General features: G+C 44.8%; 1 protein-coding gene across 1 annotated transcript in view; it reads right to left on the bottom strand.

Moving 5' to 3' along the window:
- CD101 (CD101 molecule) overlaps positions 1 to 15,005 on the bottom strand; it is a 31,587-nt gene extending 16,582 nt beyond the window's left edge. The window contains exons 1-4 of the mRNA XM_037499826.2: positions 14,903 to 15,005; positions 7,652 to 8,032; positions 5,893 to 6,309; positions 2,560 to 2,946 (exon numbers count right to left, since the gene is read on the bottom strand). Of these exons, the coding sequence (XP_037355723.1) occupies positions 2,560 to 2,946; positions 5,893 to 6,309; positions 7,652 to 8,032; positions 14,903 to 14,945 (1,228 nt within the window). The 5' untranslated portion in view covers positions 14,946 to 15,005. The remainder of the gene's footprint in view (positions 1 to 2,559; positions 2,947 to 5,892; positions 6,310 to 7,651; positions 8,033 to 14,902) is intronic.
- Between the last annotated feature and the right edge of the window lie 7,397 nt (positions 15,006 to 22,402).

Raw genomic sequence — 22,402 nt, 5'->3', positions numbered from 1 at the left:
TCCCCATTAAAGCATTGTTGAAAGGATAAAATACAAAAGGTTTAACATGGCTGGTAAGGGTAAGTGTCCGGCAAAGGGGAGCTATTGACAGGCACTTAGTGAAAGCAGAGGGAAGGCAGAGCCAAAAGAGAAAAACAAAACAGAACAGGAAATCCAAATAGGATCTAAATGAGCTTGCAAATTGTTCTTCCCTGCTGAGGAAGGAGCTTAGTCTTCTACTGTTCTATTTGTACAGGTATGTAAGGTACAAAGGTATAATGAACATTAATGTCCACAAATAGATAAAAAGATACACACACACACACATACAGGACTGCTTCCAAATTTGGGGCAGTTGAGGCATGATTATACATATGTTTTTTACATTCAAAATAAGCTCATAACTGAAGTTCAGAAATCAGAGGGGAAATTATTACTCATAATCTCACCACTCCAATATAATCATTATGATTAGTTTCCACAAACATCAGCTTCTTTCCCCCAGAGTTCATTTGTGGTGGTTACTGCCTCTTTTTTTTTCCTTTTTGTAAATTTACTTTTTACATCATTGTGGTTATTTCCTCTTGATAAGAAATGATAAACTTGGGCCTCCCTGGTGGCGCAGTGGGTTGAGCGCAGTGCTGTGAAGCTGTCCGCAGCCTCTTCAGTGCGGGTTTGTTCCCTGCCGGCCGGCAAGAATCCCACATGGCGAGCAGACCTCTCCTGTCTTGCCCGCTGCTCCCCTCAGCAGTGTATTTTGTCAGTCTGCCTGTTCTGTTCCCCACTCTGTCTCTGGTGAATCCTCTCACCCTCCCGCGCATCTGGCCTGTAGCCCAGCTCTTGTATAAATAAATAAATAAGAAATGATAAACTTACTAAGCGTGTGGAAGTTACGCCTTCACGGTGACAGTGAGTACCTCTTCTGTTTAAAATAGCCATGGAATGATAGGCCCCTGTTCATCCTTCAAGCATTGGTTTCAAAACCAAAGACCCAGCAGGATCCTTAAATTTACTAAAAGTGTTTTATGTTTCTACATCTTAGGCCCAGCGGGGTCTCCAGCCCACATGAAGAACTACTTTTAATTGTGGAAGCCCACCCGATTGATAGGCTCATGAACTGCATGCCAGAAAGCACACTTTTAGGTCTTTTTAGTACAGGTGCCCACATATGGACTTAAGCAAGGATGCGGATAGATGCCAGGGAGATTGAGATGCGTGGAGCAGAGATTTAGCTCTATGTAAATATGTAAACCCGCCTACATAGTTTTTCCTGAATCCTAGAAAGTTAGAGCAAATGTTTAGTGTGAAAACTAACACAACACACTTCCTGGCTTGCCACATAGGCCAAAGCTTGATCATCTTCATTCTTAGCAAATGCGACAGTGGAGAAGAACAAGAAAGTGAAATGTATCACCCTTTGGGGAGGCCTCAGATGAACAAGTGCAACCGAATAGCTGTAGTTTTTGTTTATTTTGTGTTTGCTTTTGGGAAATTAATCTTTCTGTGTTTTGAATTTAACACCTAGCCCAGAGGATCCTGATATTAGTTGCAGATTTGTTTGTTTTCTCTGCACACAAAAGCAGGGATTATTCAAACATGCGTGCAGGAACCCACTGGCTTGCATAAACCAAGCAAGAGCTGGAAGGCCTTCCTCCTTTGACACCTACGAAACCTCAGGCTGGTTTGCGCAGACATCTCACCACACCATAGCAGGCTGCAGGAAATGGGGTGCCCACTGTCATTTACCTTGTCATTTCTTCCTCTGACTCATACTTTGATGAAGAACTAAGAATGAGTTTCATTCCGATAGCAGGTTAAGACGATAGAGGATTGACAAAAAGCAATTGAAAGATGTTAGAGGTGTGGGAGTACTCATGTGGGTGTTTATTCCCCAGAGAAGGGGCAAAGTGTAGCTCCTGCCTCTTAATGTGTTCACGTCATACACACAACAAAGGATGGCATTCTCTGCTTGAAGAAAAACCCAATGTATAGAAATTAGGACTGGGCCTCCCTGGTGCCTAGGGATTAAGTCTCAGCACTATCACTTCTATGGTCTGAGTCCCATCCCCGGCCAGGGAGCTGACCCGCATATGGCGCAGCAGATCTCTCCTGTCTTGCCTGCTGCTCCCCTCAGCAGTGTATTTCAGTAGAGCTGCTGGTTTGCTCCCCATTCTGTCTCGGGTGAATCCTCTTACCTCCTGTACCTCTGGTCTATACCCCAGTTCTTCTATGCCAAAAAAAAAAAAAAAAAATCTTAAAAAAAAATTAAGCCCAACAGCAAATAGATACTCTAAGACAGTAATACATTTGTTGAGATCAATCTAATTTTATGTCATTATTTGACAGTTGAGGAAGATGAGATTTAGAGAAGTAAAGTGCTATGTTCATTGTCACAACCCATTTAATGGCTCAAGAAAGATTCAGGTGTTCAGTTAGTTCTGGGTTTGCTTCTCTTCACCTCCAGGGTGCTGATTGACACCCAACTCTTCTGTAGGCCTCCACTGTCCAAGAAGGCACCTGTGCTAACAAAGAAGGGCATCCTAAAGCCACCCAATTGCTTCTGGTCTCCATGTCACATACCTGTTGGTTTCCTCAGGTGCACTCGATGGTCCTGTGACTTCTTTTGCTGGAGCACTTGCCAGGAACCCACCTGAGTTCTCTCCATCTCTGACACTTCACATCTGTAGGTACCTTCATCCTCCGGACCCGCAGAGAAGATGTTGAGTGAGAAATTCGTGGGGCCTAACTTTGAAACCTGGAGTAGTCCTTGGCTTGCTCTCTTGTTGTAGTCTTTGTTCAAGCGCTGAACTCCACTGGCATCGATGCGGGCAATTTCATCACTATTGAAGAACCAAATGCCCTGAAGCTGTGGGTTCCAGCTACTGCCCTCTACCAGGCAAAGCAGTTCTAAGGATTTGCCTTCAGTAAAGGTGCTCTCGGCCTTAATGCGCACTTGAAAATCTCTCTCTAGGAAACAAAAGCAAGGCAGGTGTTTAGAGAGTCACTGCATCTGTCCTTTCAATATTAGAGACAGATGCTACCTCTGGCAAGGACAGCATAGGGACTGAATTCATGTGGAAACTCAGTTCTGAGAAAGTGGGTAAGCCAGGAGCCTCCCTGGTTGTGCAGGGGTTAAAGACAGCGCTATTAAGCAACCGCCAGCCACTACAGCATGTGTTCGATCCCACGCCAGGGAGCAACCCACATGGTGCAGCAGACCTCTCCTGCCTCGCCCGCTGCTCGCCTCAGCAGTGTGTTTCAGTAGATCCGCCTGTTCTGTTCCCGACTCCTCTCTGGTGAATCCTCTCACCCCCCACACCTCTGGCCTGTACCTCAGTTCTTGTATGTATAAATGAATAAATCTTTTGAAAAAAAGGAGTGGGTAAGCCAAAGAAGTGCCCAGAATCAAAAATGCCCTTGACTGTTCTTTGTATCATCCAGAAAAGACTGTGTATCAACGCATAGCTTTCTGAGTGCAATCCTGCTAAGTGTGCATAGATATACAAAGTATACAGTGTATCTCTTTTTAAAATAAAAATATTTTATACTCTTGAATTGTGGTAAATAGTAGGGAGACTCCTTAAAAAATCAGAAGTAGAACTACCACCATATGTTCCAGCAATTCCACTGGGTATGTTCCCAATGGAAATGCATCAGTATCTTGACGGATATATCCTGAGTTCACTGTAGCATTATTTATAATAGTTAAGATATGAAAATAACCTAAGTGTCCCGTGATTGATGAACAGATAAAAAATCTCTCTCTCTCTCTCTCTCTCTCTTACACACACACACACACACATACACACACTGAGGAATATTATTCAGCAATGAAAAGGAAGGAAATCCTTCCATTTTCAATAATATGAATGAACTTGCAGGACATTATGCTAATTGAAATAAACCAGACATAGAAAGACAAGTACTGGAGGATTTCACTCACTTGTGGAATCTAAAAATGTTGAGCTCATAGAAACATGAGTAGAATGCTTGTTACTAGGGACTGGGGGGAAATGATATCGATCAAAGTGTTCTACATTTCAATTATGCAGGAGTAAGTTCTAGAAATGAAATATAAAGCACAGTTACAGCATTGTTAATACTACTTGAAATTTGCTGAGGTAGATTGTAAGTGTTCTCAACATACACACACACACACGCACACACATGCACACACATAGTAACCAAGCAAGGTGATAGGTATGCTGATTGTCTTGATTGTAGTAATCATATAATATGTACAGCATAAAATATGCCGTACACTTAAATATACACAATTTTTTTGTAAAAAAATAAAAAGTCTGCTTCACATGCCCCCCCAAAAATTTTAAAGACAAAATAATAAAGCACAGGTTAAAAAAAGCACAGGTCATGTGTTCCCTCAGAACTCAGGGAAATTTGGTCACGATGCCAGCAGGACAATTATGGTGGAAGAGAATGTCGCTCTCATGCATGATCACTGGTTATGTATGATTTTAGTGACATCTTCCTATTGGACCAAAGCCTTTGTAGAAAGACCAAAAATCACAGCTGAGCCTTTCTGTTTGCTTTGATGAGCATTCCAGGGCCTCATGAAGAATGACACCATTCCAAATCAGGAAAGGGCTCAGGTGGAAGGAAATGCCAGCACCGACAAAGACAAAACCTCACAATGGAAACTGGAGCTGCTCTGGGGCCTGGGTGCCTGTGCTGCGTGGACCTCAGAGAGGTACACCTGTCTTCACATGCACCCCCGTCCCCCTCCTCCCCCGCCAGCTGGGCCAGTCCAGCAAGTCTAAGGGCTGGTGGTTGTATTAAAAATGGGGCGTCAATTCCTTGCTTCAGAGGGTTAGGACTAAATTAGGTAGCACAGATAAGGTGTTTACACAGAGCTTGGCAAGAATGGTCATGAAACTATGTGCACACATAGCTTGTGTAATCCGGCCAACCATCAACACATCTTATTCTTGGAGTCAACTGAATGTTCTTCTCAGTGATACTCCCACATTGCAAAACCCAAATTTTTTAAATTTCCTAAGCCATTTTTTGCAGCCAATGAAATCTCAGGAAAAAAAGATATCCCATTTAATGTTATCTCAATAAAAAAAGAAATTTAGAAAAAAGTTTACTTACAATCTAAATAAAATCTAGAACTAAAAATAAAATACACCAAAAAATAATAAATGTAATCTACCTAAAAAAAAAGAGAAAGAAATTACAGATATTCCGAGTCACTGAGCGTGAGAATACATAAGAGCCATAAGAGCACTAAATCCTATCAGCTTATTTTCCAAAATGACCGAGGTGGTTATGTTTGTACCAGAGGACGAGACTATCAAAATCCCACAACCGGGGCCTCCCCTGGTGGTGCAGGCAGTTGAGCGCCATGCAGTGAAGCTGTCTTCAGCCTCTGCAGTGCGGGTTTGATCCCAGTCTGCTGGCGAGATACCCACATGGCATGGCAGACCTTTCCTCTCTCACCCGCTGCTCCCCTCAGCAGTGTACTTCAGTCAATCTGCCTGTTCTGCTCCCCACTCTGTCTCTTGTGAATCCTCTCACCCCCCGCATCTCTGGCCTGTATCCCGGTTCTTGTATGCATGAATAAATAAATCTTAAAAAAAAAAAACCCCCACAACCTTGCCAACTTCCTGTTCTCTAACTTTCCTTTTTTTTTTTTTTTACATTCTTATGGATTTTAACTTTCTCATCAGGATGAAGTTTAACATTTTTCATACCATTCATATTTTAAAAAATTTATTGTCTTAGCAGGCTTCCTTTTCTGCGAATTGCATGTTCATATCCTTTGTTTATATTTCTATTGATTTTTTTTTTGCCTTGGGAATACAGTCATTAATAAAATTTCCATGTTTTAAAAGAGATACCTCTTAATGCCTGCCACCAGCGAATGAGGGAATTTGCAGAGACGAGAATTACCTGCGGGCTGGATTCCCAGGGTCACTTGATTTGTCTGCGTTCTCGTGATGGGAGTCCAGTTCTTATCCGGGTCCTGAATCCATTCACTTGCCTCACAGAACAGCTGGCCCTGATCGGAGGGCAGGAGCCTCTCTATGGACAACCTATAGGTGGTTTCCCCAAGTTTGTCAAGCCCCACATGGCCAGCTGCAAACCTGTTTGCATACAAAGGCCCGGGCTCCAATGTGAACTCTCTGGAGAGAGAAATAATCTTGGTGGCTTGGCTTTGTTCTTCGTCCTGCACCAGGTACCAGGTGACAGAGAGGTGAGTATGCTGAGTTGTGGCTTTGGATGCCTCGCAGGTGAGTTCTAATGGTTCACCTTCCTTTTTACTGAGAGTCTGGGGTCCCATGGTAGCAGAGAGGGTATCTGGAATCACTGGAAGCAAAGGAAAGATGTATTTGAGTAGTCATGGACCTGTCAGGCCAGTCTCCTAAGGGCAGATGGTGCCAGCCCCTTGATCTGTAAAGCATGTCCTTTGAGATGGTTTTCCACTAGCTGTCACCTTTCCTACCCATTTGCTTGCCCTATTGCCAAGGGTAACATCGTCAAATGCATACAAACATACATACAGTCTATGGAGCTTGGAAAGCTCATGGATATATCAGTTATATCAGGATACATCCACCCTGATGTTGCTTTTTGTAGTATAGGCTGAAACCAATTTAGCTTCTCAGCTACAGAGTATTTAAAGGGGAAAAGTCCCTGGGGCTTAGGGGACCTACATTCTGATACTAAATCTGTCCCTACTTGATTCAGTGACCTGGAACATCTCACTTCATTTCCCTGGAACTTCACCTGCTCCTTTATAAAACATAGTTCTATAATAATCTGCTATAATCCATCATTAGGAGCCAAAACTCTTACCAAAGTTCTAATACCCATTATCCTACACTATCACTCTGTCTTACGCTTAGATCCCACTCTCCTACATTTAGATTTAATCAGTGGTTGTCTACTGAGCATCTACTTAGTGCTAGCCATTGTGTTAGAGGCTGAGATAAATGTTCTACTCTCATGGATGAGAGAGCCATCTAAGCAGCCAATTGCCGCATATACTGGGTGAATGCTCGTAATAGTGGTGTGAATAGAGCATTGAGAAAGAACAAAGATGGGAATGCTGCCCAGACCATCAGCACAGGTCTCACCCAAGAGGTGCTTTTTAAACGGGGTCTTGAAGTATATGTAGGAGCTTGCTAGGCTGAATAAAGGGGGATGGATATCCTAGGAAATGGGACAAAATTATAGTTGCTATGACTATGACCCTCTCCCCACAGGTAAACAGGCTAAAGAATCATAGTTTGAGAACAATCATGTCCAAGTTTTGTGATTATCGTTTATTGTATATACATCACCAGTTCTCTTAAGTAAATTTTCTGCCTCCAAGGAGGGACGTTGCATGGGGAGAGGTCTCAAAGCTTTGCCTAATGCTGTTGCTATAATCAGCTGATGGATAGCAGTGGATCCGGCCTGGAAAGACCACACACTACCTAAATCTTCGTGGCAAAGTTGGTTGGAAACATGAACTGAGAATTTTAGAGAATATGAGATACTGTGTTTGTGACAAATCTCCAAAATATCCAGAAGCATATTTGGGCTTTTTTGCCAAAGCAACCAGAACAGTAGAAAGCCAAGTGGCATGGCCAGGAACCCGGGTGGCGGGGATGCAGGCCTCAGTGGTGGGGAGGTGCTGGCTGGCAGAGGAGGGCAGACTGCTTACCGATCAGAGTGGTCTTCGCATGATAATTCCCGAAGAACTTGCCATCAGTGTTCGGTGTGTGACACTCATACTCGCCAGAATCCGTCAACAGCGACTTTGAGATATGCAACAAGACTGAGTTGCCCAGGAGCCTCTCCACGTAGATTTCCTTATTTCGAACCCTTTGCCCATACTTTGCATAAGTGAAGGTTTCATCCGAGGTGCTAATGATCTGAATTTCCTGGTTGGGGGATTCGGGCAGGTAAACAGACCACTGGAATTGCTGCTCTGAAGGTCCCTTGTAGCCTGTTACCTGGCAGCCAATGCTGATGGGGTAACCTTCAGCTCGATACAGCGGTCCTTTCTGAACTGTTACTTGTCTCTGGCCAATGCTGAGCTTAGCTTGCAAGTAGGAGAAAGACAGGGGAATAAAAATAGATTAGTGCTCCAGTGCCCAATGTACCACAGGATGTAGCTCCCTGTATTCCAATTCTGGTAAATGAGATCGTAGGTTATTAGCTATAATCAACTCAAATACTCAACACCTTCTTCAGGCTGAGTAGTGAAATGACTTGATGAGTTAATTGTTCTTTTATAACTTTAACTTCCATAGTAATCTCTAGACTCTTAAAAAAAGTGTTGCTTCATCAGTGTAACACAGCCACTTCAATAAGACATTTCAATGTATTTATTTTAAAGTAAATCCAATGTATGGTAATTTACCTTTTGCATTATTTTCTAGGAAGATCCAGCATCTACATCCTCAAGCCTCAGCTGCCTGGGTAGCTGCAACCTGAGTGTTGCAGAGCAAAGTCTGAGCCACCGCCCCCAGTGCCACTCATTCTTTCTGGTGGGTTGGAACTATTTGTAGCAGCTGGCCAGGTCTCAAGCAAGACCAGCTAAAATTAACATTTGAAGAGGCGGCGCATTTCCATTCTTTATCAGGAAAGTTTTTTGTTTGTTTGTTTGTTTTGTGATTTTTTTTAAAAAGATTTATTTATTTATGCATACAAGAACTGAGGCACAGGCCAGAGGTGTGGGGTTGAAAGGATTCACCAGAGACAGAGTGGGGAGCAGAACAGGCAGAAGACACTGAAAGACATTGACTGAAAGACACTGCTGAGGGGGGCAGTGGGCGAGACAGGAGAGGTCTGCTGCGCCATGTGGGTAGCTCCCTGGCCGGGGCTCAAACTCATGTTGCAGTGCCTGTGGACAGCTTCATAGTGCCGTGTCTTAACCCCTTGCACCGCAAAACAGGGCAGCCACTGCTTTGTGATTTTTTTACAGAGCCCCTTCATCTTTATAGGAAAGCTTCATAAAGAAGACCTTCAAGTCCAGTAGGATCTGGGATGATTTATTTAGTTCTTCACTTACTGAGTTTTCAGTGAGACCACTAGGGCATGTTTCCCATTGGACAAATCTCAAATATTGCGTTTAAAGGAGAAAACATTATTCAATGATAATGACTCTCACACATTTTCAAAATCAAGCATTTGCAGAAGCAAAATGTATGTGGGCAGCTCTCCTGCCCACCTGTGACTATGCAGCTGCCTCTCGTTTCTCCTTTTTCTACATTTTTAAAATGTAAAAAGAAAAAAAGAGTATGTGCTTACGTATCATTTTAATAAAGGCGAGTTTATTTTGTCACGGAAGGAACAAAGGGCAAATGGCAAATATGCCTCCAAGGTGAGCTGGGTCATTCAGTGGGGCCTGGGGCCGGTGAAGGGGGCAACCATGGAATGGACACAATGGGGGTGCACAGGAGATGTGGGGGAGCAGGACACTTGCTACATTTTGTGAATCCACAGGACAAAGAGTAAAGGAAATTAAAATAATTCTGATGGGAGGGAACTACAGAAAATGAGCAGAAAAAATAAGTGTAACCTAAAAATATGAATAAATTAAAATTTTGAGTATCTGTGTATACTCGATGCAAAACTGGAAAATAAACTTTCAACCAATCTACCAACACACACACACTCCAGTGCTGATTTAAAATACACTAATTTATTCATAAATCCCAGTTTATGTGACATATTTATATTATGTTCTCTTTGTAATAGGTACCTAGAGGTTAGAACATCTGAGAAAACTTTAAATTATTACTTGAAAAAAATTATACTACAGAGACAATTTAAAGCATTTTCAGCAATGCCAGCCAGTCTTAGACACACATCTCAGAGGAGTGTCTGTTTCTCTAAGGTTAGAGAAAGAATATCCACAGCCTCACTGTTCACCACATCCCACCATACACCCTTCATCAGTAGGATAGATAAACTGAGGTTCATTCATAAAATGGAAAATTCTACAGAAATGAAAGTGGATGAATTGCAACTGGTTGCAATAATGTAGATGATGGTGTTTAAGGAAAGATGCAAAACCACTTTGGAATCTCTTTTATCATCTACAGAATGATTCTATTCAAGGATAAAAACATCAAATCACACTGTATTGTTTAGCGGTAAAGCCATTAAAAAAAGAAAAGCAGAAAAGTGGCAGTAATGAAAGTGATTGTGTGTGTAGGTTGTGATCTGGATGCGCACTTGCAGGGTGGGTGGTGGGTGGGTGCTTTTAGGAGCTTAACAAGATTCAGTCTTGACTTGGGTAGTGATTACATGGTTTTTACTTTGTACCTGCGTGTTAAGTAATTTCTATGTGTTACATTTTGCAGTAATTTTTTTAAAAAAAAAATAGGGTGTCTGAGGTATAAGAACCTGTTCCACAATATTATTTTTGTGGCTAGGCAACACTTCTTGAACATTTTCTATGAATTTTAAGAGACATGGCTTCACATTGGAAACATATTATTTTGAAAACTGACACTTCTTTTTCTCTTGCTTTATTTGTCAATTCAGTAAATATTTATTTGACCACTTTCAGTATATTTCTGATGCTTCAGGGGTATAAAGATATACTTTCAGTATATTTCTGATGCTTCAGATATAAAGATGAGTTGGAATAGTCTCTAACTTCTAGATGTTGCAATTTAGTCAAGTAGGATAGTAGTCATCTCTCTATGAGAAAAGTGCTTCAAGGAATTTGTAGGAAGGAGAGATTACATTTTGGGAGAAGGGAGATAAGTAAGGCTGGTGGGAAAGATCATATTAAAAATGGACTTTGGAGAATTGGAAAGATTATGACAACTGACTTGGGGAAACAAGACCTTTCAGGTAAAGGAAACTTCATAAAACAATTGTGTAAGTGGGGATCAAAAGGCTTGGGAAACAGGAGAAGTCAGCTGGATTGGGGGAGGGTTCATGAAGACTAGAAGAAGGAGACAAGACTGGGTAGAAATTTTGATCTGGAACACAAAGGACCTGACTATCATGTTTGGAAGTTTGGACTTGATAATCAGACAACGGGAACCCACTGAAAATATTTGAAAGATCGCATGAAAATTATCTTGACAGCTGTGTGTCAGATGATGGAAGCTAGAAATTGACATTCAGTGATTACCAAGTCCAGGGTAGCATGATGAAGACTACAGGAGAGGGAAAGAGGGATGATAATTTAAGAGTCGCCGTAGAGATAAAATCTGTGAAGTGCTTCAGTGCTGGCTGCTTGCAGTGAGGAGGAGTGGAGGAGGAATGGAAGGCGGGAAGATCAAAGAGGGTGATAGGAGATTTATTGCAACTGGGTGGCCGAAATAAGGCTACCAGGAAGATTAACAGTTGCAAGTTAAGGGGTGAGGGGAAAGACAAAGAATGGCATATAGATTGGGAATACTAAATTTGAGCATCATGGAATAAATTAGAAGGATCTCCAGCAAATATTTGGAAATCATAAAATATGTGTAATCTCATCCTTTTTGGAACTCTAATATTCCTGCATTTAGCAATGTCAGATCTTGTAAATGTTGAGTGAGACTTGAATGTCGCATCCCAAAGTCCAGTCCCATTGTTCTCACTGCCTCCTATGAATGCCTGTCTGAACTAGGGAGTAGGGGGAAAAACAAAACCCACAGAAGGAAGAGTCAGGGCCTCCCTGGTGGCACAAGTGGTTAAGTTTCAGCACTATGAAGCTATCTGCAGCCACTGCAGCACAAGTTCAAACCCTGGCCGGGAGCTACCCACATGGCACAGCAGACCTCTCCTGTCTCGCCTGCTGCTCCCCTCAGCAGGGTATTTCAGTAGATCCTCCTGTTCTGTTCCCCACTCTGTCTCTGGTGAATCCTCTCACCCCTCCCATCTCTAGCCTGCACCCCAGCTCTTGTATGCATAAATAAACAAATCTTTAAAAAGAAAATGAAAGAAGGAAGAGTCATCGAGGTGGGAGGGCAGGCAGGACACATCAGCTTAGCAACCAAAGGAGGCAAAATGTTTCCAGAGGAGAGGACTCCCCAGCACTGCCAAATGCTGCCGAGAGGCAGACTCTACAGGAAAACCCTTTCAGTCTGAATGAGGAGGTCAGTGGAGGCCTCTGTGAAAGAGATTTCAGTGGAGCAGAAGCCGCAGTTCTCAAGGGCAAGAAGTGACTGCAGAAAGTATAAACTTCGAGAAGTTTCCTGAGAAAGAAGAGAAAATAAAATGACAGCTAGAAAGCACACATGTGTGGGGAGTAGCAGGCAGGGTCGGGAGGGCCTGGGTGTTGGTGCCTGTTTATGGCAGAAGAATACCAGAGGGTAGAAATGGATGAAGCAAGAGAGGATGACGTGTGGAGTGAGGTCGCAGCAGAGGCATGAAGGCAAGAACAGGATCACGGGGCAGCTTTCTCAGAAAAGTAAAAGAAAATAGTATTTGGAGCTTCTGTAGGGGTTGAGGTCAGTTCCAGGGCTCTGAGGGTCACACTCAAGCCTTGTTTTCAATGCAGCTGCTGTGGGTATGTTAGGACAGCTGAGGAGCTGAAGACCCCTATGGTCTTCTCTCTTGATGGAAGGAGGGATCGGCTCCTCTGCACAGCAGTGCAGGTTCTTGTGGACAGCTGGGCCCAGAGTCTGCCCTTGACATATTGCAAGGGACTCACACATTTGACACACGAAGAATTCCCCGATGGGGCCGCCTTTAAATAAGCTCTCCAGGATTGCCACCTGTCACTATTATCCCACCATTTGGTACACGGAAACAGCAATTTCAAATGATGGCACCTGTACGAACCCTACCTGGGGGCATCAAATACAACAAGCAACTTCTCTTTCTTTCCACCTACCAGACCCCTACATGCTTGGAGGCCAAGAGAACTTCCACCCAAAATTCAGTGGAATCTTTTTTTTTTTTTCCCATGAAAACAGTCTCAGGAAGATCACGACCCTCCCCAGGATCCTCTCAGGTGAATGGCTTATTTGTAGGACAGCTCATCGGGGTGAGGGGTGAAAGGTCAAGCAGGCAAAGCTAAGGAACTGTTTAACCCACATGTTTACACCTGACCTTTAACCTCTTCCAGCACCACATCCTAACAGGATGAATCAGGTTTTACATTTATTTTTTAAAAAGTAATTAGGACAAAGATTACAAACAAAGGAATGGATCAATTGCTCATTGTTTCATTAATTTCTTTCTCCCCCTGCCCCCCACTCTATTTGCAATGGCCAATACCAGGCTTCCAAAGCTTTTTCAAGTTGCTTCCTGATTTGGGTGCCCTTCACTTAAAAAACCGTGGTTCTATTCAAAAGGAGTGCTATGGATGAGCCAGAATTTAGAATTAATAGACAGCTTAGTTTAGTAACTATTGGAATGGGTTAGAGAGAAGCATCTAACTTCCCTTTTTTTGGGCCTTGGTTACTGCTAGTTACTACTTTCTTTCCCCCCTGGGCCTTCCAGCCTGCTCATGGAAAAAGAAAAAAAAAGAACAAGAGAGAGAATTGGTAATCACCTGACTCATTACACAATGCAAGCCCAGTTTCCCCTATACACAAGCCAAATACAGTTCAAACACCGCTCAGACACTTGAGAATCACACTCAGAAAACTAAACAGGGTCAACGGAACAGGCCAGCCACGGGGCCCCACACGGCTCCCCCGCCTACCTACTGATCGGCGCCGACAGAGCCCATGTGGCAGCCAAGCCCTCCCTGCAGTAGCCTAGCGCCTTCCATGCTGACCACCTCTTACCCATGGGGCTCCAGAGCTGCTCCTTACCTCACACTAGTCCATGTCCCTTGAGACAGGAGCCCCGATCAACTCAACTCAATTTTATCCTGCTCTGTGTGAACACTGCACCCTTTTCATGCATGAACCACAGCCCTGGTCACAGTGATTGCGAGTTCACTTAGTTCCCCCTGCCGTCACAGGCCCTGCACCAGCTCAGTCTCTTCTCTCCAAAGCAGCGGTTCTTAACCTGGACCCGCAGAGAGGATTAAAGATTCCATGAACTTGGGAGCAAGAACAAAACTTCATTTTTATTCTCACTGATCTTCAAGGGAATTTAGCATTTCCTTCAGTTATGAAGGTAGCCAACAAACCACAGCCGTTTCCTTATCACATTACACTTGGAGGTATCTTGAAATATTGTTCCTACTCATCACTTCTTTGAAGTCTGGTGGTTAATTGTCCACCTCTCAATTTTGCTATAGAATATGTAAATAAAGCAGCAATTTATTCATTTAAAAAGTTTTGATAACTGCATTTCAAAATGATTGCACTCCCCTAGAATTCCAGGCCTCTTATTTTATGCATTGAAAAAATTATTCTGCGATGGAAGCCATAGTATAAAAAAGTACCTGCTACCTGCTCTGGAACTCTGGAACCAGTTAGTTCATTTACTGCTGGTTCATCTGTTCTCTCATCTTCCTTCATCTTTCCACTTGGTTCTAGCATGTTTAAATGTCCCTGGCCCTGCTAAGTTCCCCCATAGGCTCCTCAGTAGAGCTAAGTGAACCTTCCTGCCCCCTTCTCCCATCTCAGTAATCAGCCACCACTTCAGCTCACAGGTGAAGTCCAGAATCTTCTCTGAGCTTAGCTAAAACTACTAAGTGCTTGCATAAATTTTCCTTGCATAGAGCCACACCCAAAGCATCCCTGACTCACCAAGCTCTAATATCACACAAACCTGAGTTGGGGAAGCTGAATTTCTTTCTCCAGGAATGGGCGAGCCCAAGATGATAAGGACAGGGCCAGCAACATGGGCAGGTCTGGCACACAGACAAATGTGAAAGCCAGCGAGATCAGCAGAGCACCTCCTGGGGCCCAGGGTGTCTTGCTAAGCCAGAGCCGTCATCAAGAAGTAATTATCATCACCCTCCGCGATGTGTGGCCTGGTCTTGCTGTAAAACCCATCACCCAGCAGCTTGGGGTGACTAGCCCCGCGCCAAGAGGAACATGCAGAATGAGACACTTACTCAGAAAAAGGAAAAAAGATGCCACTCGTGGGATGAGTGCCATGTGGGCCAGAACGGACCTCTCCTGCTGGTGTCGCTGACTCTCGGCAGGCGCTGAGTAATGAACGCGGTGCCTTCGCTAGGAAGGTTAAGAGGAAGCAAACGTGTGGTTTGCAGCCCACTGAAAAACAGAGGTGGCTTGCAAAAAGCAAAACCGGTTGCATTATGTACTTATTTGCTAATCACTCACATTTGGGTGTAAAAGATCTACCTTCATGGGTCAATATATGCAAAGAGAACTAAGAAAAGCTGAGTTAAGTGTGCATCAATGGGTCATCATGAGGGGATTTTTAAGTAACCTGAATTTAAAAATCAGTGCAAAATGTTCTCTTCACCCTTGCCTCTCCTTCCGTCTTGCGAGAGAACAGACCGAACAAGGAGGGAACGGACCCCCGGGGATGCGGGGCTGGGGGCACATGAGGTGGTGAGGATGGCTTCGGGAGTCAGCTGCCCGGGCTGGCATGCGGATTCTATTTTTAACAGATTCAATAGATCTGTGTGATCATAGGAAAGTTAATTAACCTATTGTAACCCCTATCTGTAAAATGGAGATACTAATAGCTTGCCCCGCCTGACATTGCCATGGGAGTTGAATGAACTCATTCACTTAAGCACTTAGGACAACGTCTGATACATGGTAGGATTCAATGACTATCAGCTGCTGTCATCACCGTCAATGAAGTGGATGTTCCTTGGCCCAGTGGGGGCCTGGACACCCAGGATGGCAGGGCGTGCCTACATGTGACAGCTGACATGAAACCCAGCTCACCTGAATGCTACTGTAGCTGCAGGACCACACAGGGGATGGGGACCGAGGACATCAGCGCCCTAGCTCAAGCCCAGATCTAGGTAGGACGGTAGCACCCCGTGAGCCTCAGGCTACAGTGACAGCAGACCCAGGTGCCCTTGTCAGGCCCCCTGCGGCAGGACTGCTCAGGGCGCGTGGCAGGCTCAGCATGCATGCGATGCCAAAGCCAAGTCTTCGTTCTCAGAAAACATCACTTGTTCAGATCATCACGGTGCAATACCGTGCACAGCAATTGATGTGGCCCCAAGAGGCCTTGGGGGAAGTTGGCGGAGGGGGGTGGGGGCAGGGAGGTCAGATGAGACTGGGAGGAAGAGCACCAGGTAGCTGGGGAGGAGGAGTCTGGCGTGCGCAATGGTGCGTCAGCCACCTTCTCTAGTCAGAGCAAGGGAAGTGGAGAAGGTTGCTGTAAATAAAGGCGGCCTGGGGGTGGATCCTAGTGGCCATCCGACACCCCAGACCCAAAGGCTGGTCTTTGACTCCATAGGAAAGAGGAGCAGGGGAGGGGTGTTTTGTTTTTTAAGCAGGAGGATGGGCTTTTTAGATTGGATTTTCTGTTTAAAGAAATTCCATGTGTGGATGGCTAACCGCTTGCAAGTTGAGGGAGAGAGACAAGGGTAGAAGCAGGAAGGCCAGTGACAAGACTTTGGCAGTTTTCTGCACGAGCAACGAGGAGGGCCTGCTTTAGGGCGTTAACTCAGACAAGGAGAGACAGAGGAAGGGGTCACCGAGGACTCAGAGAGCCCCCATCTGGGAAGCACCTACCAGGTGTTAGGGATGCAGTTGGGCTACAAGCGTCGCCTCTGACCTTAGGACATTCTGTTTGCGATGGCGAAGAGGTGGCAGGTGGCGGCGAGTAGGACAGACGAGCCGACACATGGGGTAAATTAGGGGAGCCCTCCTGGAGAAATGCAAGTAAAGAGACACTTGGGGGAGGGGGCAGAACGTCTAATTTGAGAATGGGAAATCAGTCGATTCTTCAGGAACAAGGAGGTATTTTAAATAATACTAATTTCTTAACCGGAATGAAAGTAGTACAGGGTAACATTTGACAAACTCAGGTCTGGAGCCTCTAACTCTGACCCTTTTAATCATTTTATTTTTATTTATTTATATATTTTTCTTTCTTTGTTTTATTGATTATCAATGACACCTCATCACTCGCCCCCAATGTCAGTCAACCTCCAAAGATTAATGAGTGAAAGGCCCTGCACTTCCCTTTTCAAGGAACTGGGCAAGACTGGGAGGGGATAAAAAGGCCACAGGCCCTCCCCCACCAGGAATTTGGGTTCTAGTTTAATAAACAACTATAGATAAGAAGCAGGAGCCCCGTTAGGCAGCACATGTTAGGGATCCGATTTATGGCTCAGGCAAGAAATAACCTACGAGTTAATAGACTGGAGCGGCCACCGTGGGCATAGGGCAGCCATCAGTCATTCCGAAAAGACCGGTTTTAAATATGTCCTTGCAGATCTGGAATGATTCCAACAAGCAGAGAAGAGAGCGAAGGACACTCCGAGCAGGGAGGGATGACAGGTACGAAGGGACAGAGACAAGGATGTGCAGGCTGCATTTAGGGGGCAATTAAGGGGCGGTTTGCCTAGAACGGACATTTCAAAACCACCTCTCCAGAAGGATGACTCTGACACCTGTGAGACTTCAAACACAGGTCCTTGCTCACCATTTCAATTGGAGAAGTCACATGTCACCCCCAGGTGCCAACATTTTAGGCCAATGCACTGTATCCATTAGTTATGAGTGTGTAGCCAGCAACCACAAAACGTGGCAGCTTTTAGCATTTGTTTTTGTTTCTATGTCTATGACCCATTAGGTGAGTCTGGTGAAGTGGGTGGGTTTGCTGGCGGCTCAGCTGGGGTCAGCTGGGCTAGGAGGGCCTTGCTTTGAATGCCTCTGCTGTCCTCCATGTGTCTCTCCTATCCCCTAGCAGGCTAACCCCCACACGTTGCCATGGTGACATCAGGGCTTCCAAAGAACCCATCGAAACACACAGCACTTTTTAAAGCTTCTATTTGCATCATGACTGCCAACATCCCAAAGGCCCAAGCAAATCCATGGCCAACTCCTAATGCGAGAGACGGGTTAACAGACCCCCACCTCTTCGGGGAGGGCAATTGCAAAGTGTGTGGCAAAAAGAGCAGTCAGGACACTGATGCCATCAATTTGTCATGTGCAGTGAAAACAGAATTATTTAGAATTAAGCACTGACTGCAGAGAAAAAACGATCACTGCTGGCAGGACGAGTCCCCTGTATTTATGAAATACACACAACCAAATAATTGCTGTGCAACTTCTCATTCCCAGCTGTTGCCATTTTTTTTTTTTTTTGTTTTTTCCATTTTAGTGGCTCCTTTTCTGCCAGAATTTAGCATTGACAGGTTGATGTCACTTCTTCTCTGGAGGGAAAAAAGCTTTTTGTTGTCAAGGGAAAAAAAAAAAAAAGATGAAAAAAATGGAGCCAGGGAGAAAGAATTATCCTACTACCTTGGGAATCGCTGCCTTGCAATTGTGTTGGTTGAAAGGAATGTGGAAGAGTAGTTCCTGATTCTGGTGCAGAGTGCCAGTGCTGGACAAAGCACACAGGAATATACTAAAGAGACAGTTCTGTTCCAGTTCTTGGAAGATTAATGAAAACAAATATTTTTTTTGAGGTTTGACATGCTCAAATATCAATTCCACAGATCCTGGAAATGACAGCTGTTGTGGTCTCTTCTCCTAAGCATTCAGGCCAAGAAATATTTAAACAGGGACCTTCTATTTAACAGGCGGTGCGGGGCATTTCCATATATGCATCTGTATGGAATCACGTCAGTATGAGATTGCTATTACCAACCCCACTTTTACAGATGAGAAAGCAGAGGCTCAGAGAAATCAACCGACCCATCCAAGACTGAATTGTCTGATCAGGATGTGGCTGCCCGCCTAGGCTGTCCGCTGCGGGTCCAGTGGACTGTTTCGGACACATTCTGGCTCACTGCTTCTGATTGTCAGAAGGTAGACTGCGTGAGCTAATGAGTGACTGGAGGCCGGACAAGAAAGACCCCCAGGGGTCAGCAGAAAATTGATTCTCGTGCCCCTTCCCCTCCCTACTTGAGTTCTTACAATTATAGTCAAATTGAGGGTCACTCCATAGGTGTGGGCCTCGCCCAGGTGTAGGAAGCCCTTCAGTTGAGCCTCACGCCTATGTGTGTGGACCCCCAAGTCCTGAGTGAACCCTATGCCTGTCCCAGATGGAGGGTGATGCCCATGTGTCAGTTCCCAACTCCTTTGGCTCTAACTTCCCACTGGCCCACCTCTCCAGGGCCGACAATGAGCTGACAAAGGCTGAAGATCTCTTCCAAGTGGGTGATGACTCCCTCCACTTGTGGGAAAACCCTGACCTAGATATTCACAGGCAGAGCAAAGGCCAGGGCCTGGGGTGGGCTGGGTCAGGCGGGAGATGGGGAAGAGGAGATGGTAGCAGAAGGGGCCACAGTTGCGACTCCATCTATTTCCAAATCCTCCTTTGGGAAAGGCTAGTCCTTAAATTTCCTATCAGGGATTAAATGACAATAAGCTCTGATGATGGACAAAGAAAGGAAAAGGGCTGACTAGATCCCAAAAAGAGGGAGCATGGCCAGGAGGGGGCAGGAAGCTCTCGACTGGGCTTTGGTCCTGCCACCCACTTAGATTGGGGTACAGGCACTGCTCACGCGGTCCACTGAGCTCGGGGGGCTCCTTCCTGCTGGTCACCTTTTTACCCTCCTTTCAAACCACTTCAACTTCCTCTTCTCTTCAGACTTCTTGTTTCCCTGTGTTCTGTATTCTGTGATGCTGTAACTCTATTCTGTGATAGCTGTAACTGGCTACCCGTCAGCCCACTGCTGTCTGACTGAGCTCCTCCTGAATGTCCAGGTCACAACAGTGGGCACTACCCAGTTCCCCCTCGACTTGGTCTTTCTGAGGCACCAGGTATGACTGGCCATTGACAAACTAGCTTGGAATTCTTTCCTTTCTTCTCTGACGCCACTCTCTTCCCGCGATTCCCTCAGCCCTTGGGACGTTTCTTCTCCCAAGATCCTTTTCTCTACCCAGCCTCCCCCACCCTAGTCCTATTGTGGTCTTCACCACAAGCAAGACTGGACACTCTCATCCCCTGTCTGGTTACTGACAATCACTAATGTAGCTCCAACCCCAACTTCCCCCAAAGCTCCAGACCATCTAGTTGGAGTTGAAAATTTCCACTTGAAGATCCCACAAGAAGCACAAACTTGAGTTGAAGCTGAAATAATTGCTTTCTCTTTCACTGCTATTGCCCATTGTGGTTGAAAGGCCCAATAGCCACCCAGACACACCATATTCCATATCCCCTTCCAAAGTCCTGTCAGTTTTCCTGGAATCTTTCATGAGTTCCTTCTATCTGCTGCCATCTCCCCCAGCCGTGCCCCCACAACCCCTGCTGCCTGAGCCATCTAAAATACAAATATATCTCCGGATGAACATTTCTCAATGACTCCCCAAATATATCTGGAGATTCAAGGCCAAACTCCACTTGACCTTTCTGGCCCTTGGGATCATTGTTACCCCTCAGACACAAAACTGCTTGTCTTTTTCTCCACACATTCCTTCTTCCTTTGCAAATGCTATCCATCCTTCTGCCAGAAGCTGCCTCACCCCTACCTGGTAAATGTCTATTCATTTATAAATGTGTAAAGCCAGGTTTGTACCTTCTGTGTGAAACTTCTTACATCTCAGAGTTTACCTCTGTGCTATGTCAGTGAAGCCCTGTAATTTAATTTATTACCTGGTAATAAACTGAATTCTTGATGTAGCTCCTCCTACAACACCACAAATTTCACAAAGCAGGGTCCAGTTCTTACCCATCTTTCTATTTATTTAACAAACATTTACTGAATGCCTAAAACATTCAGGCATGTGGCTGGTGTTTAGATTTAGGACATGTATAGACTTTGGAGAGAGAAAAATCTGGTTCAAATGGTGAGGAAATTAACTTCATTTCTTTAAGTCCCAAATTTCTCATCTGTAAGAATGGGGACAAAGAACAGTGGAAACTTGATTATAGGACACAATTTCAGCTATTAGCTAATCAGTTAACAGTGTCAGGTAAATTTGAGAATCATGAAAGTACACCTATGTGTCTTAGAGAGTTTACTTTTGACAACCACGCATACATATGATGATTCATCAACCTCCTGACACAGACCCAGTTCTTCCTCACTGCGTTTGGATCTAGTGCCTGGAGATTGTATCACTTTCTTGCATAAACCAAAATGACAATGTCTTTTCTACAACTTCCCAGTTTGATTTCTTTAAAATGGAGTAGGAGTCTCCCTGGTGGCGCAGGAATTCAAAACACAGCGCTATGAAGCTATTGGCAGCCACTGTGACATGAGTTCGATCCCCGGCCAAGGAGCTGAACCACACGGCGCAGCAGACCTCTCCCGTCTCACTTGCTGCTCCCCTTAGCAGTGTATTTCAGTATATCCACCTGTTCTGTTCACCACTCTATCTCTGGTGAATCCTCTCACCACCCCCATACCTCTGGCCTGTACCCCAGTTACTGTACGCGTAAATAAATAAATCTTTAAAATGGAGTAAAAAATTTTAAAACATTTGTGAAGCCAACAGAGGATAACCTCTATCCACATTTTTGTGATTTAACCTTTTTAATCTTTTACAACTGCTTTGCCCAGACCAAAATTGGTAATTTTTTTTAAAATAGCAATTTGCCTGTGTTGACTTTTTCCAGAGAATCCATCTCACTTTTATCTTTCTTTAGCATTCATAGTTCATTGCTTAACATTCTATTCCATGACCTTATGTAATCATGGTGGCCAGGACTGATAGCACCAATAGGTAGGAGATTACATACTCGGGTGATCACTTACCCAGATGGAGCTGGGGCATCCTGGTGCACCTGAGCAGTCTGTAAGTCTCAAGTGGCAAGTGTCAAAATCTTGTCATTTTATTTTCTGGTTTCTGATAAGTTGACATCTAGGGTCTTGCAGATCCTGGAGATGATGCCCCTTTAAGGGCTGGCTGGTTTCTACAAACAGGACATGTGACAAGCCCACCGATCCTCACCCACCCTGAGCCCACCAGCTCCTCCGTCGGACTCACACACTCAGGATCCCCATCCCCTGCTCTAATCAGCCCAGGATGACATGTTAGATCACTGGGGACAACTTCTATGTCCAAAAGCCTGTTGAAATTATCCAAACCAGTCAATCCGAATGTGTTTGCCCTGACCTGCTCAGTGCTTCTTGTGAAAACCAGAATAAAGTTTGTTGCCCATGTTTCTACCACATTCCCTCTGCCTCCTGATGGACACAGGGACTCTCCTGCATGACCCCTCCCCAGGGTGTGGGTGCCCCCCACCCCAGGGATCTGTGTAACAGTCATCTTCTGACCAGCTGGCCAGCCACAGCTAAATAATCAAAATTTCCGTTTTAAAGGTGCGCCAACCACATGGTCTGTGTGTCAAGGAAATGGGTAGTTATTATTTGGAAGATCTAGTTAAAGGGAATATGGGAAGGGAGCTTCTGCTGTCATCACCTTGGGGTGACCTGAGGCAATTGTCCTATGCATTGTAAGAGTTCAGCGTGAGCTGTGGTCACAGTCAGGCATGGGGCCACACA

Source organism: Talpa occidentalis, unplaced genomic scaffold (assembly GCF_014898055.3).
Source record: "Talpa occidentalis isolate TD23 unplaced genomic scaffold, MPIMG_talOcc4v2.1 talOcc4.9, whole genome shotgun sequence".
NCBI lineage: Eukaryota > Metazoa > Chordata > Mammalia > Eulipotyphla > Talpidae > Talpa > Talpa occidentalis.
The sequence above is the reverse complement of the archived record's forward strand: the minus strand, read 5'-3'. Positions and strand labels throughout refer to the sequence as shown.